Source organism: Carcharhinus amblyrhynchos, chromosome 28 (genome assembly GCF_965287045.1).
Source record: "Carcharhinus amblyrhynchos chromosome 28, sCarAmb.v2.hapA, whole genome shotgun sequence".
In the NCBI taxonomy this organism is placed as follows: domain Eukaryota; kingdom Metazoa; phylum Chordata; class Chondrichthyes; order Carcharhiniformes; family Carcharhinidae; genus Carcharhinus; species Carcharhinus amblyrhynchos.
In genome coordinates, this window is record NC_137351.1 from 14,029,968 (window position 1) to 14,054,372 (window position 24,405).

General features: G+C 42.1%; 1 protein-coding gene across 1 annotated transcript in view; it reads left to right on the plus strand.

Annotated features, from left to right (window-relative positions):
* spg11 (SPG11 vesicle trafficking associated, spatacsin) overlaps window positions 1–24,405 on the plus strand; it is a 157,058-nt gene that overhangs the window by 85,287 nt on the left and 47,366 nt on the right. The window contains exons 21-27 of the mRNA XM_080214326.1: window positions 1,562–1,727; window positions 3,516–3,724; window positions 7,160–7,268; window positions 7,361–7,520; window positions 11,138–11,401; window positions 20,393–20,593; window positions 22,558–22,665. Of these exons, the coding sequence (XP_080070452.1) occupies window positions 1,562–1,727; window positions 3,516–3,724; window positions 7,160–7,268; window positions 7,361–7,520; window positions 11,138–11,401; window positions 20,393–20,593; window positions 22,558–22,665 (1,217 nt within the window). The remainder of the gene's footprint in view (window positions 1–1,561; window positions 1,728–3,515; window positions 3,725–7,159; window positions 7,269–7,360; window positions 7,521–11,137; window positions 11,402–20,392; window positions 20,594–22,557; window positions 22,666–24,405) is intronic.

Here is a 24,405-nt window from a genome sequence, read left to right on the forward strand (position 1 = left end):
CTGCAGCTGTGCAAAAACCAATCCTGCCTGTGCATTTAGAAACTGGTTTCAGGCTCTGATCATTCCTGCCCTCTCGCTTAGCAAAACTTTCATAAATCCTGGTGCAGCTATCTAATGAACAACAGATTTGAACTCTAGCTGAGTAGGACTGAGTAGAATACAAATTAGTTGTGGGTAGTACAATTTTTATTTTTTTTCGGGGAGGAGAAAAAGGAAAATGAGTGCTTGCCCTAACTTAATGAGAAGAATATATCTGAAACACAATATAAATTTGTTCCTTTGACTTGAATCTTAAAAATGAAAATAGAACAAATAATAGAATAAATCTTATTGTTGCTTTATCAGTTCAAAAAGCTGACAATCTCTCAAGCTTTGCAATTAACCAACCAGGGCTTGTGAAAATCTGACAATGTAACAAATTGGAGGAGGAATAGGTCATTTGGCCCCTCGAGCTTACTCACCCCTTGGGTAAAATTGTGAATGATCTCTGACATCAACTGCATTTCCCCATAACCCTTAATATTCTCAGTGCCTGGAAATCATACTCAATGTCCATAACTGTCTCGGACAGAGAACTTCAGAGATTCACAACCCTCTGAATGAAGAAATTCTTCCGCTCAGTAGTAAATGACCAGCCCCTTAGCCTGAGACTGTGGGAGAGATTTTCCAGTCGCGCTCACCAAGACCAAAAATTCCTGCTGACGTTAAAGGACCGTTGCACTTTTCTTTAAATTAAATTTAAGTTTTCTGTCCCACCTGCTACGATTCCCGTGGTGGGTGGGACGGTAAAATTTCGCCCTATGATCCTCTAGTTGTGGACACTGCAGGTACAAAGTTCGCCTGTTGGCATCTATCCTACCAGGCACTCAAAGAATTTGATAGATTTCAATAAGATCATCTCTCATTCTTTGAAGTGGCAAAGAATACCGGCCCATTCTACTTGGTATCTCCTCATAGAACAGCTCTCTCATTCCTTTGTTGAACCTCCTCAAATGTGACATTAGATTCTTGACTCCATGAAAGAAATGCTGATAACTTCTTGCAAATGTTTCTTTGTTGAATTTTGTAAGGTTTTTCATTTAATATGGCAACCCTAGCTGAAATACATAGCCAAACATTTTTGGAGCTTATAGCAATTTCATGAGTTAAAATTTATTTATTCATCACAAGTAAGGCTTACATTAACATTGCAATTAAGTTACTGTGAAATTCCCCTAGTCACCACAGTCTGACGGCTGTTTGGGTCAATGCACCCAACCAGCATGTTTTTCAGAATGTGGGAGGAAAACCGGAGCACCCAGAGGAAACCCACACAGGCACGGGGAGAACTTGCAGACTCCACACAGGCAGTGACCCAAGCCGGGAATTGAACCCGGATTCCTAGTGAAGCAGCAGTGCTAACCACTGTGCTACCATGCCGCCCATAAGGCTATGGAAGAAAGGCTATTTGGAGCTGGTCTTTCCTTTTTCTACTAGTAATATTGTCTTCTGCTAGCTATCCATTAGAAGAAATTGGAAAAATGCACACGTTTTTAACACACATCTTGCATTCTGCCCGCAGACTTATCGAATGACTTGCCTCATTTTTCTTGCCCTGACTTGGTGAATAAATATGCCATAACTGAGCGACTAGATTTTTCCTACTATTTGCGACATGGGCGGCCGTCGTACGCGTTTGCAACTTTTCTGGTGCAGCAACTGGCAAAGAGCAGCTCCCCCAAACAGTTGTAAGTATGGTGGACAAGTGATTTATCAAAGTAGTACAAAATGCTGCTACTTTTTCAAATTAAAAATAAACTTAGGACTACCTATAAAGTGCTTTTGGACATCTGAGGTCTTGAAAGAAATGCAAGTCTTTTTTCTCTTTTTCTAAATGCATCACCCGAAAGGGTGGTGGAAGAAGACTCGATAATAATTTACAAAAGGCAATTTGATATATAGTCAAAAGAAGAAACATTTTGCTGGACTATTGGGAAGAGAGCGGGCTGAAACCAAAAGAGAAAATGCTGAAAAACCTCAGCAGGTCTGGCAGCATTGGAAGAAGAGAGAAGAACTGAAGTTTTGAGTCCAGATGACCCTTTGTCAAAGCTATAAGGCATAGAAAGTGGGAGATATTTACACTACAGGGTGAGGGAATGAAAGATGAAAGGAGTGAAGATGGATGTGGGGTGGGGAGGAGAGACATAAGGAAATCCTGTCAGAGAGAAGAGCAGTACTTTTTCAGGGTAGGTATTCCTGGAAGAGAAGTGGCAGTGAATTAAAGCAAATTACTGTGGATGCTGGAATCTGAAACTTCTTCAGGGTAGGCCGACTTTTGAAGTACTGCTCTTTTGTCCACTAGGATTTCCTTATATCATGTCCTCCACCGCCGCACCCCCCCCGCCCAACTCCACATCATCCACCTTCACTGCTTCCATCTTTCATTCCCTCACCCTGCAGTATAAATATCTCCCACTTTCTGTTTGTTTGCTTTGACATTGGGTCATCTGGACTTGAAATGTCAGCTCTTTTCTCTCCTTACAGATGCTGCCAGACCTGCTGAGATTTTCCAGTATTTTCTCTTTAAGCTTTGGATTCCAGCATCTGCAGTAATTTGCTTTTATTAAGAAAGTGGGCTGATTTGGATAGGTCTTTCAATGTACTGATGCAGATGGTGAGCTGAATGGCTTTATGTCCTGTATGCTGTTACTTAGGCTGGAATTTTACCGGCACACCTGTCCCGATTCCAGGGGCGGGTGAGGCTCGGAGAACAGCATTCTCTCTTGGCACTTGGGCAGGCATGCCAGTAAAGTTCCACCCTAAGTGTCTCACTGCAACAAATTATTTGATCATTGTCATGTTGCTGTTTATGGGAGCTTTCCTACCTTTCATGTCCAAATTACTTAATGGTTGGTAAAGCCCTTTGGGACATCATGAGGCTTTGAAAGGTTGCGGGGTGGGTGGGGGAGGTAGGGGGAAACGACACAAAGCTGTCAACAAGTAATATTGCTGTGTGCATCAATCCAATTTCAATTTGTGCTTTTTTTTTCTCAAGCTTGTAAAGCGAATGTCCCTCTTAACTCATGAAACTCATCCCAACTCTTTCTGCTTATCAGAGGACAATAGGCAGGAATGTGGGTTGAAGCAGACTTGAGGGGCTGAGTTGCCTATTCCTGCTGCTAGTTCATATGCTCTTTAGGACTAATCCTCTTGGTATATGTTTAAATCAATTTTTATATAATTGAGAGAGCAATTTAGGATTTAAGAAAAAAAATGTTGCTCGCTTAGTGATCTGCACTGTGCAAAATAACTTTCCAGCAAATTGGATGTTTTTGATGTGAAATTAGTTTTTTTCAATCCATTAATGAGACTCCATTTTAATGCAGTGATAAAGTAATGTTTCCACCGTTGAAGAGTTTTTTGAATTGGGTTTTTGTTTTGTACTTCAAGCTAGGTAGCATATCTATCGAATATTCTGTCTGCATACCATTTCTCTTGATTGAAAATCTCAGTTGTTCCCCTATTTTTTGTTATAGGATACAGCAAGCAAGCATTGAGGCCTACACCCTAGGGTTAGCCCACTTCACTGTACCCTCTGTTGCGGCAGCATGTGTTGCCTTTATGGAATTGCTTGGTGTTTCCAGCTTTAAACTCAGAGTTGATCTTAAAGTTGCTGATGCAATTTTGAAACATTGGTGCACAAATGCAGAAGAGACTCAACACAGTTTGTTGCAAAACACCTTGGGTAATTATGTTTTTTTCCTTTGTGATTCACCTCAAATCATGTGTCACCACTGAAGGCAAGTATCGTGTATTTGTGATCACATTTGAAGGTGGTATATAACAAAAGTGTTGTCCATTCCTGTTCTTTTTGTGACTTGTATAAGTGAAATTTTGAGAGTTAGTAATAAAGGCTAACATTTAGATCTTAGAGCAGAATAACTCTTTACCTTGCATTGAATTTAGGCTATCCTATTGATTAATGTGTCCTTAAAGCATTTGTCTTTCAACTGGAAGTGGCGCACCGTATTCTTTCATGGACTGCTTGGATTAAATAAGTGCTTGTGGTCCTGCCATGCCAAAGTTTAAACTAGTTTGTCTTTCATTCATTCATTCATGGGACATAGGCATTGCTGGCTAGCCAGCACTCTTATTGCCCATCCCTAGCTGCCCCTTGAAAAGGTGGGGGTGAGCTGCCTTCTTGAATCGCTGCAGTCCATGTTCTGTGGGTTTATCTACAATGCCGTTAGGGAGGGAATTCCAGGATTTTGACCCAGCAACTGCGAAGGAACGGCAATATATTTCCAAGTCAGGATAATGAATAGATAGGAGGAGAACTTGCCGGTGGTGGTGTTTCCGTTTATCTGCTGCCCTTGTTCTTCTAGACGGAAGTGGTTATAGGTTTGGAAGGTTGTTACTTAAGATGCTGTAGAACGTCTTAGATGAATGTGTATGGTCTGGACAACGTTTGTGCATTAACTTTTAGATTTAAGCTTTGAGTAAAAAGAAAGAAGATAATGGGTAGCAGTTACTTATCATTTCTCATATTTTATGGATCACAACCTTTCTCTTTATCAGTGGAACGCATCTCGATTTCAGCTTGCATTTAAGGCAGGCAGACTAGCACATGATGCAGTGGTGACATGTTGCTTTGTGTTGTCTGATTTCGAGACGAAATTAGATATAACTCTTGGGGCTAAAGGGATCAAGGGTTATGGGGGAACGAGGGGATCAGGATATTGAATTTGATGAACCATGATCAAAATGAACGGCAGAGTAGGCTTGAAGGGTTGAATGACCTACTCCTGCTTCTACTTTCTATGTTAAATGGTTCACCATAAGGGAAATGTCTGATCAATGCTGTACGATCAAATGTCACATGGGGACAAGTACTTCTACAAGGGGAGGAGGAGAGTGTTGGAGAGTAATTAGACCCAGCTATTTCTGTGTGCTCCTTAAGCATTGTTTCCTACGTTGTTCTGAAGGTTGTACGAAAGCAAATCATCTGTTGTCATGAACTGAGCTGGCGTGAGGGAAGGCACTAGAGACCTTTGAACATCCAAGCATGCACCAGGTTGTTAAAAAGAATTGGGATGTTGAGGTACTGGAGTTGATTTTGGACAGGCAGTGGAACTGTAATGCCCACCTGGCAATCTCAGCAAGAGGCCCAAACCATTCTGACGACTGAATCTGCCCTGCGAAAAGTCACTGAAATGTGAATAGTGAATTTGCTCGTGTGGTTATTCCTCCAATTGTGAGCAGGGGCTGGAAATCTAGGAGTTCTGTTACAGTGCAAAGCTGAAGGTTCCTACTCAAAAGATGTGGAGGAGGGAGCTTTATGTGGCATCAGGAGGAGCATTTAGTGTGATGCATGTTTTGCTGTGATTTTTCAACCACCTACATCACTCGTTAAGATTGTGCTGCTGTACATCTCATAGGAATGTCAAAAGAATCCTACATTTGGTGGAAGACTCTAATTTTCATTTTCTAATTTCATTTGTTCATCGAATGTGGGCATTGTTGGAACTGTCAAAATTTATTGTCCACCCCTAGCTGCCCTTGAGAATGTGGTGATGAGCCACCACTTTGAATCGCTGCAGGCCTCCTGCTATAGACAGAAGAACAGTACAGCACAGGAACAGTCCACTAATTCTGTGCTGACACAGATGTCTCTTTAATTTAATATTTTCTTGTCTATACGTGGTCCATATCTCTCTATTCCCTGCCTATTCATGTATCTGTTCAGATGCCTCTTGAATGTCATTATAGAATCTGCTTCCACCATCTCCTATGGATGAAAGACTTGCCTGTTACATCTCTTTTAAACTATACCCCCCCCCCCCCCCCCCGCCCCTCTTTCAATCTGTGCCCCTGAATAATTAATCCTTCGACCCTGGGAAAAAGATCTTTGACTATCTACTCTGTCATAATCTTGTAAACCTCTATCAGGTCCCCCCCACATCCTCACGCTCCAGTGAAAACAATCCAAGTTTGTTCAATCTTCATGGTCAATATCTTTCAAACCAGTCAACATCCTGGTAAATCTCTTCTGCACCTTTTTCAATGCATTAACATCCTTCTGATAATGTGGCGACCAGAATTGTACACAATACTCCAAATGCAGCCTAACCAAAGTCTTGTACAGCTGCAACATGATTTTTCAATTCCTATGTTCAACGACCCGACCAGTGAAGGCCAGCATGTGATACGCCTTCTTGACCACCTTGCCACCTTCAGGGAATTGTGGATCAGCACACCTGGATCCCTCTGCATGCTAATATTTCTAATGGCTCGACCATTTACTGTATACTTTTCTTTTGCTGTAGACCTTGCCTCACATTTGTCCAGGTTAAATTCCATCTGCCATTTTTTGGCCCAGGTCTCTAGCCAACTTATATCCTGCTGTATCCTCTGACAATCCTCCTCACTATCCACTATTCCCTCAATTTTTGTGTCATCTGCAAATTTACTAATCAGACCACCTACATTTTCCTCCAAATCTATGTGACAGATCTCCACTGCTACTCTGAGGTAAGTCCACAATGATATTAGGGAGGAAGTTCCAAATTTTTGACCTAGCAATAGTGAAGAGATTCTGATACATTTCCACGTCAGGACAATGTGTGACTTGGAGAGCAACATGCAGATGGTGTTCCCAATTACCTGCTGCCCCTTTTCTTCTGAGTGTCGAAGTTTGAACATTCGCAACGTGTGGTTGAAGGGGCCTTGGTCAATCCCCAAGTAGCCTGTCACCTGAATCAGCTGGTGCTGGTGGATTGGGCACAGAAACATTAAACTCTACAATATTGCGCAAAAAGTTAAACTCTACAATATTGAAAGGGTAAACATCCTACAGAAGCTGTGAAAACGAACCCCATTAAATAAAGAACTGCAACAGTAAAATATTGGCAGTGGTTAGAAAAGCAACAGAAAGTATCCTAACAATTTAAGTGTTCATTGGCATTACTTTGTGTCTTATTTCACATTCATCACATTGATGGAAATCACATTAGTCTTTATTAGTAATGTAACACTTAGAGAATAACCCCTTATAATTGTCAGGTGAGAATTTTATTTATTTCTAAAATTCACTGTTAGTTATTGAAACAATTTTGATGTTCATTAGTAAGCAAAAAAAAACACAACTAAAATGCGATTTGCCTCACTGTGTCTTCTCCAGCTGAAAAACTTCAGAACTTAATTGAATTTAATGGATCATCGGCAGAGGAATTGCTAACCCATTTAGAAAATGCCATTTGGGAGAATTTGCAAAGCAGCAATATAAACAGGTAATAAGCCCAATATTTAGTTGGGCTTTTTCTTTTGTTTTGAAATGGTGCGGCTTCACGAGCAATAACATACTGAACATGCTTCACCACAGGGCATCTTTTGAAGCTGGTCAGGAGTGGTCACTGGTGGCCCAATTCTGCCGGCTTCATGATATCAGTCCCAGCATGGCCTACCTCCAAGAATGTGCCCGAGAGGATGAGTGGCTGCAGTTTGTGATGTTCGCTCAGATTCACAACTACCAACCCAATAAGGTAACCAGTTCCTAGAGATCAATCACTATTTGATTTATTATTATCACATGTATTAGTATACAGTGAAAAATATTGTTTCTTGTGCGCCATACAGACAAAGCATACTATTCATAGGAAAGGAAACAAGAGTGCAGAATGTAGCGTTATATTTACGGCTACAGGGTAGAGAAAGATCAACTTAACGCAAGGTAGGTCCGTTCAAAAGTCTGATGGCAGCAGGGAAGAAGCTGTTCTTGTGTTGGTTAGTACGTGACCTCAGATTTTTGCATCTTTTTCCTGACGGAAGAAGGTGGGAGAGAATGTGTCCGGGATGCGTGGGGTCCTTGATTATGCTGGCTGCTTTGCCAAGGCAGTGGGAAGCGTAGACACCATATATTTGACCATTTCATTCTTCATTTCCCTACTCCCCCATGTAAAGCCACTCTATACCATAATGTTAGACTTGAATAATTGTTTCCATGTTCCCTGGACCAGATATCCTGCATCATCTGGTTTAAAAGAAATGGCAGCAAGAAGCCTCGCAACACCAGGTTAAAGTCCAACAAGTTTATTTGATAGTAAACCCACAAGCTTTCAGAATGCTGTTCCTTCATCAGGTTAGTGGGAAGTTCTCCACTGGAAAAATTTCCAGTTTCCACTGGAAGTGGAAACTTTCCACTCTCCTGATGAAGGAACAGTGTTCCGAAAGCTTGTGGGTTTACTATCAAATAAACTTGTTGGACTTTAACCTGGTGTTGTGAGACTTCTTACTGTGTTTACCTCAGTCCAACGCCAACATTTCCACATCTAAAAGAAATGGCTACAGAGGTGACAGGTGCTTTGCTAATAAACTTCCAGAATTCCATAGATTCTGGAACGGTCCATGTGCATTGGAAAATACCCAACGTCACACCTTTTATTCAAGAAAAGAGGGAGACAAAAAGCTGGAAACCATAGGCCAGTTAGCCATATATCAGTATTAGGGAAACTGCTAGAATCCATTTTAAGGAGGTTATAGCAGGATACTTAGACAGTCAACATGAGTTTATGAAAGGGAAAGTGTTTAATTTATTTGAGGTTTTCAAGGGAGTTATAAAGAAGTTGGATAAAGGGGGGACCTGTCGATGTGGTACACTTGGATTTCCAGAAGGCATTTCGTAGAATCGTAGAAGCCTTACAGTGCAGAAGGAGACCAATCAGCCCTTTTGAGCCTGCACTGACAGATGACAATCCAGGCCTAATCCCCGCAACCCCCACATTTGCCCTACCAGTCCTCCTGACACTAAGGAGCAATTTAGTGACCGATCCACCTAACCGGCACATCTTTGGACAGTGGGAGGAAAGCAGAGTTCCCGGAGGAAACCCACGTAGACACGGGGAGAATGTGCAAATTCCACACACAGTGACCCAAGGATGGAATTGAACCTGGGTCCCTGGCACTGTGAGGCAGCAGTGCTAACCACTGTGCCACCATGCTGCCTCTAAATAATTTAATGAGGTAACCACATCAAATGTTACTGCTCAAAGTAAACTGCATGATATAGGGGTAACATTAGCATGGCTAAAGGAATGGGTAACTATCAGGAAGCAGAGAGTTTGGGTTAATTGGTCTATTTGGATTTGGCAAGGTGAGTGCCATTGGAACCAGTGCTGGTGCCTGAACTATTTACAGTCTCTGCCAATGATTTGGATGAAGGGACTGGATGTGTGGTAGCTCAGTTTACCAAAGGTACCTAGATGGGCAGGACAATAAATTGTGAAAATCCCCTAGTAGCCACACTCTACCTGTTCTGGTACATTGAGGAGAATTTAGCATGGCCAATGCACCTAACCAGATAGAGCATAATGCGGGGAAAATGTGAATTTGTCCACTTTGGCAGCATGAATTGAAAAGCAGTACATTATTTAAATGAAGAGAGATTGCAGAATTTTGTAGTACACAGGGAGTTGGGTGTTCTGGTACACAAATCACAACAACTTAGTGTGCAGATACATCAAGTGATTAGGGAGGCAATGAAATGTTGCCCTTTATTGCAAGGGGAAATGACATATAGGGAAGTTTCTCTGTATCTACGCAGGGTGAGGTCACATCTGGAGTACTGTATACAGTTTTAGCTTCATTATTTGAAAAAAGATATTGTATTAGAAGCAGTTCAGAGAGAGAAAGTTCACTCCAAAATTTCTTTGCAAGATCAGCACCTCATTCTAGGAATGAGTGAATGGGTTGGGTCTCTAACCATTGGTGAGAGGTGATCTTGCTGAAACCTACAAGATCCTGAGTGTATTTGATAGACCTACTGGAGGATGTTTCCACGTGTGGGAGAAACTTAAACCAGGGAAATACAAGGTCTACCAATTAAGACAGAGATCAAGAGAATGTTTTCCTCTCAAAGGATTATAGTATGTGGAATTCTCCTCTTCAGAAGGCAGAGGAAACTGGGTCGTTGAATTTATTCAAAGAGAAGTTAGATAGGTTTTTGATAGATGAAGCAGGTGAGGGTGATGGTGGCAGACAACAAGGTGGAGTTGAGGCCACAAGCAAATCAGCCGTGATCTTATTGAATTGAATGGCAGGCTGGCTCTGAAGGGCTGAATGGCCTACTCCTGCTAAAGCCAGTTTAGAGTCAGATACTGAAACATTGAAGGAAGTTGATGTCTTTTCCTTTTTTTTTAAAACCCCTCCTCCCCCTTCCCACTAAACAAAAAAAACTGTCCAGTAGTCTAGTTATCTCAGGTCCTGACTCCTGAATGGAACCTGGAGAGGTGGGATTTTCACTGGGGCCTAGAATTCATTTCCTTTTGTCCCCATCCCTGGTCCAGATAACTTTCAAAGCCAAAACTTTGCCAGGTAGGCCTCTCCTAGAAGGATAAGCAGTGCTTGGAAATTTAACTTGGATTTGCCATGCAGTTGAAGCTTATTAAATTTAATCAAGATCTCATTGATATCTGGGGATTTATTAGCAAGGAATTAGGTGGCAATGATGTTTTTCCAGAATCTTGAAGGAACTGTTAAGAAGTAGCTACATTAATGCACACTCCAGTTGAAATGATTTCTGTAGTATCCATGCAAGTTCCACACACTGCCTTTCTCTGACGGCTGTACACATGCTCCTGTTGATATTAATTTTTTAAAAAATCCATCATAAATAATTACTGTTGCCATTACTATCCATGCTGGAGTGTGTGAAGTCCAATTAAAGTTGACACTGTTAGCAGGATTTTCTTTTCCTATTGACAAAAAGTTGATTAGAAATAGTAATGGACCACATATTTTATGCAGAAATTCTCAATGTGACATTTTCATGTGGTAATGGGGTATAGTTTCATAAAATACTTTTTGATTTTTTAAAATTTTATAATTTTTTTGTCCTGGAATTACAATGCTGCATTATTATTCACAGCCCTATTGCACAGGAATAATCAGTCCTGCTCAATCCGCGCATCTGAAAAATAACCTTTCGTCACTCTTTGCAAGAACGCAAAGGTGTCTGTTTGTTCCTTTATCCATTGGCTGTAACTATATTTAGAAAAAAAACAGTAAATTGCTTTAAACAACTTGAATTGTTAGTGAGCACTCAACTGTCTGCTTTGTTGTGTTTCCAATAGCCACCTAGTCTTTATCTGCTGCTTTTCAATAGGTGGAAGCTCTCCTGAAAGACTTCAGCCCCACTCTTCAGGATCACCTGTCACTAGCTTTTCAGAACTTGCAGTTTGTCTCACAAGAAAACCCAGTAAGCTGTGCTGTGACCAAGGAGGAACCCAGCAAGATGGACGAGTCTCCAGTGGATCTTTTTCAAGTTCTGTATTGGTGCCAGGAAAAGCCAAAGCCTTGGCGTTATCTTTTGAGTGAGGCAGTGCGACGCAGTGCACCCGTGTTGAGTATCCTCGCTGCATGTTTTCAGGTGGGCACCCTCTGATGGCTGAACCCGACAGAAATTGGGGTTCTAATTATAAAAAAGTCTCTAATACCTTCAGTAAGGAATTCAGCAGGAACTTCTTTCCCCAGATTTGATTTGATCCATTATTGTCACATGTATTAACATACAGTGAAAAGTATTGTTTCTTGTGCTCTGTACAGACAAAACATACCGTTCATAGGGAAGGAAACGAGAGTGCAGAATGTAGTGTTGTAGTCGTAGCTAGAGTGTAGAGAAAGATGAACGTAATGCAAATCCACTCAAATGTGGAACTCAATGAGCACTGGTTGAAATGAATAACACAGATGCAGTTAAGAAGAAGCTGGGTAACAGATAAGGGAGAAAAGAATAGAAGGCAATGTTGCCAAGATGAGATGAAGTACAGTGGGAAGGGAACGAAATGGAGCACAAAAGACCAACATAAACTAATTAAGCTGAAAGGCCTGTTTCTAATTGGTAAATATGATGTTACATTTGATAATAGATAAGCATTTGAATAAAATAATCTGGGCAGATCCATTCCAGAAGGTGTATGGTCTTAAAGCAGGGGAAGATTTCTTAGTAGAATGTAGTAAAAGCAAAATACTAAGGATGCTGGAAATCTGAAATAAAAACAGAGAATGCTGGATAAGCTCAGCAGGTCTGGCAGCATCTGTGGCGAGTTCTGTAAAGAAGAGTAATTTCATATTGAATCCACCTCGTGCTGCAGGAAACCAGTGATGAAGGTTTGCTGTTGGTGGGACTGAATGATACCACTGGCAGGAGAAAATGGATTTACTTGAACATTTTCATTAGTGTTGACCTGAACATTATTCACAAATATAAAAAATAGGAGCAAGAGTAAGTCATTCAGTCCTTCGAGCCTGCTTTGCCATTCAGTATGATCATTAGCTGATCCTCCATCACCACCCTCAGAGTCATAGAGATTTACAGCATGGAAACAGGCCCTTCGGCCCAACTTGTCCATGCTGCCCTTTTTTTTTAACAAACCCCTAAGCTAATCCCAATTGTCCGCATTTGGCCCATATCCCTCTATACCCACCGTACCCACGTAACTACCTAAATGCTTTCTTAAAAGACAAAATTGTACCTGCCTCTAGTACTACCTCTGGCAGCTTGTTCCAGCCACTCATCACCCTCTGTGTGGAAAAAAATTGCCCCTCTGGACACTACTTATCTCCCCTCCTCTCACTTTAAACCTACGCCCTCTAGTTTTAGTCTCCCCTACCTTTGGGAAAAGACATTGACTAACTGGGTGATCTATGCCCCTCATTATTTTATAGACGTCTATAACATCACTCCTCAGCCTTCCATGCTCCAGAGGAAAAAGTCCCATTCTATCTTCCCTCTCATTATTCAAACCATCAAGCCCCAGTAGCATCCTAGTGAAGCTTTTCTGCACCCTTTCTAGTTTAATAATATCCTTTCTATAATAGAATGACCAGAACTGTACACAGTATTCCAAGTGTAGCCTTAGCAATGTCTTGTGCAACTTCAACAAGACATCCCAACTCCTGTATTCAGTGTTCTGATCAATGAAACCAAGCATGCTAAATGCCTTCTTCACCACTCTGTCCATCTGTGACTTCACTTTTAAGGAGCTATGAATATGTACCCCTAGATCTCTCACCAAGGCCCTACCATTAACTGAGTAAGTCCTGCCCTGGTTCAGTCTACCAAAATGCATCACCTCGCATTTATCTAAATTAAACTCCCAGCTCATTTGTCAGCCCATTGGCCCAATTGATCGCGATCCTGTTGCAATCAGAGATAACTTTCTTCACTATCATCTATTACGCCACCAATGTTGGTGTCAGCTGCAAACTTACTAATGATGCCTCGTATATTCTCACCCGAATCATTAATATAAATGACAAGCAACAGTGGACCCAGCACTGATCCCTGAGGCACACTGCTGGTCACAGATCTCCAGTTTGGAAAAACAACCGTCTATGACCACTCTCTGGCTTCAGTCAAGAAGTCAATTTCGTATCCATTTAGATACCTCACGCTGAATCTCGTGAGATTTAATCTTGCGCAACAACCTACCATGCGGTGAGTAAAGACTTCTCTCCTCTTCTCAGTCCTAAATGGCCCATCCTGAATCCTGAGACTGTGACATCTTGTTCTACTTGTGTTACTGAATCCTCTTACCTAGAATCTTTTTTTACTTACAGATTGTAAAAATTCTTCCAAATGCCCTGGCTTTTCATTCTTTTTTTTTAAAAAAATGTAATCATTCACATGAATGAGTCACTGGCAAGGCCAACATTTATTGCCTGTCCCTATTTCCTATTGAGAAGGTGGTGATGAATTGCCTCTTGAACTTGCAGCCCATGTGACGTATGTACACTCTTTTTGTAGTTAGGGAGCAAGTTCCAGGGGTTTTGACCCAATGAAGGAACAGCAATGTAGTTCCAAGTCTGGGATAGTGTGTGGCTTGGAGGGGAGCTTGCAGGTGGTTATATTCCAATGCATCAGCTGCCCTTGTCCTTCTAGGGGTTAAGAGTTGCGGTTCTGGAAGGTGCCGTCTAAGGAACCTTTAGTGAGTTGCTGCAGTGGATGTACACACTGCTGCCTCTGAGTTAGTGGTGGAGGATGGTGTGCCAGTCAAACAGGCTGCTTTTTTCCTGGATGTGTTGAGCTTCTTCAGTATTCGAACTGCACTCATCCAGCCAAGCAGAGAGTGTTCCATCACGCTCCTGATTTGTGCCTTGTAAATTTTCAGAGTCAGAAGGTGAGTTACTCACTGCAGAATTCCTGGCCTCTGGTATTTTCAAAATTAAACATTCAAGCAAGCAAATCTAATACCAATTTACAACATCCAACAAACTACATCCTGCTGATTAGAGGAATGTTTTAAAATGACGTCATCAAAAATTGCTGATTTGTATCAATCTTCCCTTCAATCATTGCGATGTTCTTTGCTATGAACCTCAGACCTACATTTTGGACTTTCAATTTGTAAAACAAAACACCAGGTTTTGAATTACGCACCCACGTTCCATACATTTTTTGAAAAAATTACTCCATTTCAGTCACATTTTAGGAATTCTATGTGATTGCAGTTTTATTATTCTGATAAACAAACCCAGATATTATTGCTTCAGTTGTACAGAGGAATTGATTGACAGCATTTTTAGCTGTGTTTTTGTGTGTGTGAAATGCAAAAACAATTATACAATCAGCAAGTGAGATTTCAGAGAAAAACATGCTTTACAAAACAAAGTTCACAAGTATAATTTTTTGAATAAGTTACCAGAAAACAGATTACTGAATTCATAGTACCAATTGCAGGATTACCACCAGCACACAGGGGTTAATGGCCTCTTTCTGTGTTTTTTTTAAATGATCCCAGTTAAGGAGTTTTGGAAATATCTTTTTCCTTGAGTTATAGAGTCATAGAGTCATACAGTGCAGAAAAGGCCCTTTGGCCCATTGAGAAACCTACTTGCCAACTGCTAAGTGACAACTGGCCCATCAAGCCTGCACCAGGAATAATTACCACCAAAGGTGTGAAAATTCCATCTTCCAGCACTTGTGCCATATTCTTGAATGTTATAATATTTCAAATGCTCATCCAAATACTTTTTAATGGTAGTAAGATTTCCAGTCTCCGTTAGCTCCCAGAGTCTCATCACCTGTTGAGTGAATTTTTTTCTCAAAACCCCCATTTGCGCCTCACCCTAAAAATATGCCCCTTGTGATTGACCCCTCAACCAAGGGGAACAGCTGCTTCCTATTTAACCTGTCTAAATCCCTCAAAGTCTTATACACCTCAACCGTATCCCCTTTCTGCTTCCTCTGTTCTAAAAGAAACAATCCAAGGCTATCCAGTCTTGAAAGTTATTTTGAAAGCCTATGAATTGAGGGTTAGATAAGCAGGGGCAGCGTAATTTAGTTAGTGGTCACTGTAAACAACAAGGGCCTTCGCCATTGTGATACGAGCCAGCAAGGGTCCCACATTGCTTCTTTTCAGGAAGGCTAGTTGCATTAAGCATACATGAGGCATTGACTGGCCAGTGGTGGGCTTCCCTGAGATTAAGGACCCTGGAGGCAGTCTACTCCCGATTGCTGCTAAAAACTCCTATTCGGTCAAAGGCACTTCATTGCTGAGCAGCATAACTTGGGATGTGGTGACCGCTGCCACATAAGGTACACAACAGAGGCCTTGGCTCACCAGTGCACCCAGGTGAATGATGGCAGGAAGAGGATTGCAGGGGAAGGATCGGCAGCCAATTGGGTGGCTGTCTGTGGCCTCTCTCCTTCCTGACTTGGACAGGTTGCAGAGCTGGGCCGAGGGGTGGCGGATGGAGTTTAATGCGGAGAAGTGTGAGGTAATTCACTTTGGTAGGAATAACAGATGTGTTGAGTATAGGGCTAACGGGAGGACTTTGAATAGTGTGGATGAACAGAGGGATCTAGGTGTATGTGTACATAGATCCCTGAAAGTTGGGAATCAAGTAGATAGGGTAGTTAAGAAGGCATACGGTGTCTTGGCGTTTATTGGTAGGGGGATTGAATTTAGGAGTCGCAGCGTCATGTTGCAACTGTACACAACTCTGGTGCGGCCGCACTTGGAGTACTGTGTGCAGTTCTGGTCCCCACATTACAGGAAGGATGTGGAGGCTTTGGAGAGAGTGCAGAGGAGGTTTACCAGGATGTTGCCTGGTATGGAGGGGAGGTCCTATGGGGAGAGACTGAGGGATTTGGGGTTGTTTTCGCTGGAAAGAAGGCGGCTAAGAGGGGATCTTATTGAAACATATAAGATGATTAGAGGTTTAGATAGGGTGGACAGTGATGGCCTTTTTCCTCGGATGGAGAAAGCTAGCATGAGGGGGCATGGCTTTAAATTAAGGGGTGGTAGTTATAGGACGGATGTCAGGGGTAGGTTCTTTACCCAGAGGGTGGTGAGGGATTGGAATGCCCTGCCTGCTGCGGTTGTAAATGTGCCTAGTTTGGGGGCGTTTAAGAGATCCGTGGATGGGTTTGTGGACGAAAAGGGATTGGTTTAGGTTAGTGGGTCATTGTTTTTTAACTGGTCGGTGCAACATCGTGGGCCGAAGGGCCTGTTCTGCGCTGTTATGTTCTATGAGTCCCTTCCCACATGGCAAGTTCAACAACACCACTGTTTAAATGCCAGCTGATATCCTTAATTGACCACTTCAGGGCTTGAATTGTCAGTCGGCACAGGAAGGAGTCCACAAGCCTTCGTGCCTCAGACTTGACCAGGGCAGAGCAGAAGGTAGCAGGTACCCACTTGGAACCCTTGCATCCAATTAAGTGACCCAAGCACCAGACTCTTGTCCAGGAGAGCATTAAAGTCCATGTCTGTGGTGTGTGTGGGTGGGGGTGTGTGTGTGTGCGCACTGTGCGTGTGGCTGTGTCCCAAGTTGACATCTGACTTTTCAACACTTTCACCATCTGTTAATGAGCAATAATTTGAATTGCAAAGCTCTGAATTTATGCAAAATTGTGATCCTTTGAAGTTATTAATTTTAGTACTGTGGACAAATCATTTACATTCCAAAACATATAGAATAGAAAGCCTTGTATTTCACTCTCTGCTATTTCTGAAATTATAAAATCAATGAAAAACAAAGTATTCACTGAATGTACCAGCAAAACCTTTTCTGATCAATTTGAATTTTTTAAAATCTTTACAATGGGATTGCGATTTGAAGGCTTGGTTGATATTTTATCATAGAAACCCTACAGCGCAGAAAGAGGCCATTTGGCCCACTGAGACTGCACCGACTCTCCGAAAGAGCATTCCAGCCAGGCCCTCCCCTTTACTCTATCCCCATAATCCATAATCATAGTAATCCATCTAACCTACACATCTTTGGGCACTGAGACGTTTTGGAATGGCCAATGCACCCAACTGCACATATTTGTTGCCCATTCCTAATTTTCTTTGAGGAAGCCGTGGCGAGCTGTTTCCTTGGACCACTGCAGCCCATATGTGTAGGTACACCCAATTTAGAAAGGAGTTCCACAATTTTGACCAAGCAACACTGAAGAAACGGTGGTATCATTATGTCAGCATGGTGTGTGACTTGGAGGGGAACTTGCAGGTGGTGATGTTCCCATGCATCTGCTGCCCTTGTCCTTCTGATTGTAGTGCCAAGCAGTGATTATTGATGCAGAAGTTAACTGCAGAATGGCAAAGGCAAGTTTTGCTTCGGTAGACTGCGCTCCACTGTATGGGAACATCGAGGAATCAGCCCAGCAACAAAACTGAAGGTCTACAGCGCCGTGGTACTCACTATCCTTCTGTATGCCTGTGAAACATGGACTGTGTATCAAAGGCATGCAAGACAGCTCAATCGTTTCCACGTGACTTGTCTTCGCAGAATATTACGCATCAGATGGCAAGACAAAGTACCAGACACTGAAGCTGTTTCTAGAGCAAGTCTACCATTAGTCCACACACTGCTGATGAGAATGCAGACCCGCTGGGCAGGCCATGTCATCCGTATGCCGGACAAGCGCACACCCAAGCAGCTCCTTTTTGGGAAATTCTCTGCTGGAAGACGCTTGCATGGACGACAGAAGAAACGTTACAAAGACACACTTGAGGCCTCCCTGAAGTCACTTGACGTAGACACGACCATCTGGGAAATGCTGGCACAAAACCGCCCTATCTGGTGCTGCCTCATCCACAAGGGCTGTCAAGTTTACGAAGCAAGGTGCATTGCTGAAGCACAACTTGAGCACAAGCTGCGTAAGTCCAGAGCCAGAGCCACCAGTGCAACAACTACAGTGCCTACACAAGTCTGCCCAATATGTGCCTGTACATTCCGTGCCCGAATTGGCCCGATCAGTCATCTTTGGACACACCGCATCCAGCCTCAAAATGACTAATGGCGTTGAGGTCCTCATCAATGACGATGGACAAGCGACAACAGATTGTAATGGTTGTGGATTTGGGAAGTGCTGTCAAAGAAACCTTGGTGAGTTGCTGAAGTGCATCTTGCAAATAATGCATACTTGTACAAACTGCATGTAATATGGAAAGTGATAAAGTGCACTATACTATGCCTGTTAGCAGGCTATGTGCATGGAAAATCTTTTGGAACAAGTTGCTAAACTGTCAAAGGAAATTTTTTACTCTGTTTGATCTTCAGTTCAGATTACTATTCAACTTCTAACCAGGAAGCCAAGAAGGTTGATCTTGCACTGTCCCCTGTGTCCAGGAATTATCCACTGCACTGTAACCACTGCTACTGCCTGCCTAGCAGCTTACAGCTCTGCCTTGCTAGACTGAAATTCTAAAAACGTACATACTTTTCCTCCCTCTAATATGTTAATGGGCCTCACTGTCGCAAGACTGATGTGTGCAAGTATATTATCCTGGCAGCCCTGGCATTCAATGGCATTACCATTGCTGACGTCCCACTAACGGCATCCTGCGGGTTACTATTGACCAGAAACTGAACTGGAGTAGCCATGTAAATAATGTGACTACAAAGAACAGGTCAGAGGCTAGGTGTTTTGCAGTATGGAACTTGTCCCCTGATGCCCTAAAACCTGGCTACCATCGACAAGACATAAGTCGGGAGGGTGACAGAGGTAGCGGAGTCTAAAACTAGAGGGTATAGGTTGAAGGTGAGAGGGGAGAGGTACAGAAGTGTCCAGAGGGGCAGTTTCTTCACACAGGGTGGTGAGCATCTGGAACAAGCTGCCAGAGGTAGCGATGGGAACAATTTTGTCTTTCAAAAAGCATTTAGACAGTTACAAGGGTAAGATGGGTATAGAGGGATATGGGCCAAATGCAGGCAATTGGAACTAGCTTCAGGGTTTAAAAAGAAAGGGTGGCATGGACAAGTTGGGCCAAAGGGCCTGTTTCCATGCTGTAAACCTCCATGACTCTAAAAATGCAGCTGCAACAACACTGGAGAAGCTCGACACCACCTTCAGCATTCACTTCCTCTGTCACTGATGCACGTTGTCAGCAGTGTGTACCATCTACAAGAGGCACTGCAGCAACTCATCAGCCTGTTGGAGAGCATCTTTCATATCCTGCTCACATCACTACCACCTGCAAGTTCCCTTCAAGGCAGGCACCATTCTGACTTGGAGCACTCTTGCTGTTCCTTCAGTGTCACTGGGTCAAAATCCTTGAATTCCCATCCTAAACCACATGAACTGCAGCAGTTCAAGAAGGTAGCTCATCACCACCTTCACATGGGCAGTTGGGGATGAGCAATAAACCCACATCCATTGAAAGAATAAAAATAACTGAACATTTAAACCATTCAGAACTAAATTTAACTCAATAGTGACATCACACACACGGCCTGAAATTTCTTCTTGGTAACCGGATATCATTTAAGTTAGAATGTATTTTAATATGAACTTGGTGCTTCTTAATTCTAGATTTTATTCCCATGATGATGAAGGAATTTGGCATATGGTATGCTGTTGATTCAGTGACCTTGCTCATAAGTCAAATTTATGCATGAAGCTATTTAAAGTGGTAACAATTGCTCTGAACCGATTTTAACCAGAACATTCATCATACAGTGAAACCCATGTGCCTATAAATCATAATTATATGAAGCTAGGTTTTCACCGGGACAGGCGCAATCGATCAATTAATGGATAAAATGCAGAAGTGGTTTTATTATTGATTTATGTTGTCTAATCTTTGAAACTGAGTTCTCCCAGGCAAAGAATATATTGAATATTCTTCTCAAAAATAAAAAAATGCTCCTAAACTTAGAATGTCACCGTCTATCAACATATTATCTTCCGAGCAATAGAATTAAGAAACAAACTTGAAAAGCCAAGATGCAGAGCATCACCAAGGTGAAACTGTAAGAGGGAAGTTGGAGGTAGAGACAAGATGAAGTCTGAAAAGATTGGAGATAGTTGGAGGCAGGGACCTCAGATATGATGGTTTTAATTCTTGCCCTTGCCTGTGATTGCTCTGCTGTTGCTGGAAGTAATTGCTCACTCCTTCATTCACAGGAAACCGATATTCTGCAATGCCTTTGTGTTTGGATAATGATGTCGTCAGATGATGCAATCATCTCTGAAGCTACAAAGCACGTAAATGATTCGATAGAATATCATGAATGGAATCTCCACGATCTGTCACTGATGTGGAAAGTGTTATTGGAAAGAAGAAAAAGCAAACAACTTGTCCGAGGGTTTCAGCTTTTTCAGAAGGTAGTGTAGGATGTATTTTTTTCATTCAATGCTTCTTTTTAAACTTTTAGCCAGTGAATAGAACAAGTTGGCACAGAGGAAGAAGCTAGTGTAGAGAGCAAAACTTGACTCCGTGCTGAGTCAACACAGCCCCAAGCGTAGTCTTTGGTCTCACACCAAAGCTGGCTAATTTTAGCGAAAGTGGCAGTTTGATTGCTACAGACTTCATTGTTGCTCTCCCTGCATCTGGGACAATCAGCCAGGGTTCCTAAAGCTGATTGCTGTTTACTGACCCCAGCAGGAAAGATTGCCTATTGAGGAGAGTGGATTCAGCTATACTGCTCCGCTATACAGCAATAGCCTGATGGTGTGCTCTCTACTACAATTGGTTACATTTGGAAATATGCCTGAATGTTTTACAGATCACAAAATAAAATTATGATGTGTAAACTTATTGCTGGGCAGTTTAGGTTAAAATTTCTTCCAAATCTTGTTTCAGCTAGACTTGCTTGTGCTTGTGTTTGTGCTTGGGTTCGAACTCTGCACAAAAACAGTATCCTAGATCCAGATTTTTGCCCCTGGGTTGGGTGGGCAGAGGTGAGAGAATTAGGACTCTGAACCTGATCTTTAAAAATGCTGGCCTGCAGTTCTAATTTTTGTTCACGTGGGCTAAATTTAATGCAGAGGCCGCAGAGTAGACGCGGGCTGTGTGAAAGGTCTGCTTCAGAACTGTGGTACTTCATTGAATTCAATTTTTAAGAAGAATTAAAACAGAAACAGCCCTCGAGCCATCACCCCTCACCTTCTCCCGACCCTATGCACCCCACCTACTCCATGCCAATACATACCCCTCTACACAACCAATTGGCCCTTTATAACCCCCTATGCCATCTGATCTAGTATCCACCGTGAACAAACCTCAAGCCACACGGACATAAAATAGAGTTGTTTCTGTTGATGGTGTCGCTATTTTTAAAAAAGCTCATTCATTTGAAAAAACAAGCTCAATACATAGAATTTCTTTCAGCTAATCTCTTATGAAGACAAATATTTCTACTCTATAACCACTGGGAGCTGCCAATCAAGCTGCTCACTTAATAGACACCTCCATTATCATAATGTTAGTTTGTTAAATTAACCATTGCAGCACAAATCCTACAATGATAAACCTCAAGCTTCAATCAACAGATTGAATGAAATATCTAGTACTGATTGATTTTGAACTCCAGACTTTTTAAAGAATTTCAATTCTAGCAGAGTTAAATCCATTAACAGTGTCGACAGTTCCTATGAGTTTAAGCAGTTTTTATGCACAATTATGTTTACTTTTAACAATCTCAAAGTGTGCCTTACCTCTCCCAGAGATGAGTCAGGACCTTATCCAAAGGGGTACTTTACCTCCCCTACTTTCCAAAATAATCTTCCAAGTTTAGTTCTGCTCTTACCTAGTCTAATCTGCATCCTCCTGGCCTACCAATAGCAAATACTGTGCTCAGGCTGGGACTTAGGATTTGTGGACACTTCTGCTATTTTGCCATGATGGAGTGCCTCAAAATTAAGCCTAACATTTGAAGTGTGACACTGCGTTGTTGAAGGTGTCATTCTCATTAAAACAGGATTCCATCCACTCATTGGAGAGAATAGTAAAGGTTCAAGGACCATATTTGAAGAAGAAAGAAATTTGAATAGGGCCTAACAAAGAAAATTGATCACTTTGAGCAACTTTCCACTCCTAATAAATACCACCAAAAAATATAGGATTAACTGATCGTTTTCCTTGGTGCTAACTGTGATTCTGCGGACTGCCTTCTACAGAATGGCCAATCTAGAACACTTAACAGTGCTAATATTACAAGCGGCATATCTTTGGGCCACAGTATGATTCCATTGTTGTAACTGAACAGAACATCCAATGCTGTACAATTATGACAATAAATGGTCTGCTCTTCCTGCACTTTGGCTTATTTTGAACCTTTTTTTAAAAGGACTGTCCCTGGGTCTACATGCTGGAGATGTACGAAATGTGCATAGAACACAAAAATTACCAAGAATCAAAGTTGAAACTTCAGGAATTCCAGAAATGCCTACTGTCTGTGAGTCTGTAATTTGTCAGTGCGTTGAACTGCATTGTGTTGGGAACAATATAGAGTGCGAAGTGCAATAAATCAGATTTTGCAGCAGTTCTAGGCTGTTGGAAATGAAAAATCAAAGTTTTAGGAGTGTAAGAGTCAGATCCTGGGTGGAAGCAAATAGAATCACTGAACGGTCACAACACAGAAGGAGCCTATTGCCTCTGTCATGTCTGTGCCGGTTTTTTGGGACAGCAACTCCACTTGCCTGCCCTGTAATCCTGTAATTTTTTTCAAATAATTATCCAACTCACTTTTGAAGGCTTCCATTGAATCTGCCTCCCTTTTCTCATGTTCCTGTTGCCTCTTGCTCCATTCGTATTTTATCTCTCCTGCTTTCCAGAATAATCCACCAAGTTCAGTTCCACTCTTACCTGGTCTAATTTTTACACTCCTGGCCTACTCCACTCACTCATTGAAGAAGCAGTACTCTGAAAGCTCGTGATTCCAAATAAACCTGTTGGACTTTAATCTGGTGTTGAGAGACTTCATATTGTGCCCACCCCAGTCCAGTGCCAGCATCTGCACATCATGGCATTCGGCCTTATTATTGTTCAATCATTTATTGTCCTTGAACTGAATGGCTTGCCAGGGCATTTGAGAGTAAACTAACATGCCATGTGTCAAGAGTCACGTGTAGGCCAGACCAGGTAAGGATGGCAGATTTTCTTTCCTAATGGAACCAGTCTCCCATCCATTGACTTTGTCTACACTTTCCGCTGTCTCGGCAAAGCACCCCAGACGTTCTCCCTTCCACCTTCTTCCTTCAGGAAAAAGATACAAAAGTCTGAGGTCAGGTACCAACTGACTCAAGAACAGCTACTTCCCTGCTCTGTCAGATTTTTGAATGGACTTACCTTGCACTAAGTTGATCTTTCTCTACACTAGGGGTCTCCAAACTACGGTCCGCATCCAGATCGGAGTTTGGAGACCGCTGCTCTACACCTTAGCTATGACTGTAACACTACTTCCTGCAATCTCTTGTTTCCTTCTCTATGAACAGTATATTTTGCCTGTATAGTGCAAGAAACAATACTTTACACTGTATGTTAATACATGTGACAATAATAAATCAAATCAAAAGCCAGATCGGTTTTTACAACAATCAACAAATGGTTTCGTTAGACTTTTAATTGCATATTTTTACTGAACTCAAATTTCACCATCTGCTGTGGTGGGATTCAAACATGGCTCCCCAGAGCATTACCCTGAGTCTCTGGATTACGAGTCCAGTAACAATACCACTATCCTAAATTGTTGTTCTCATCCAACAGGAACAGTTTCTGCCTATTTACTCTTTCCAGAGCCCTCAAGTTTGAAAACCTTTTATCAAGTATCCACATAATCTTATGGTCTTTGAGGAGAAGCCAGAGGGTGATTGTAGAGAGTTGTTTTTCAAACTGGAGGCCTGTGACCAGCAGTGTGCCTCAGGGATCAGTGCTGGGCCCACTGTTATTTGTCATTTATATTAATGATTTGGATGAGAATATGGGGGGCATAGTTAGCAAGTTTGCAGATGACACCAAGATTGGTGGCATGATGGACAGTGAGAAAGGTTATCTCCAATTGCAGCAGGACCTTGATCAATTGGGCTAGTGGGCTGATGAATGGCAGATGGAATTTAATTTAGACAAATATGAGGTAATGCATTTTGGTAGATTGAACCAGGGCAGGACTTAATTAATGGTAGGGCATTGGGGAGAG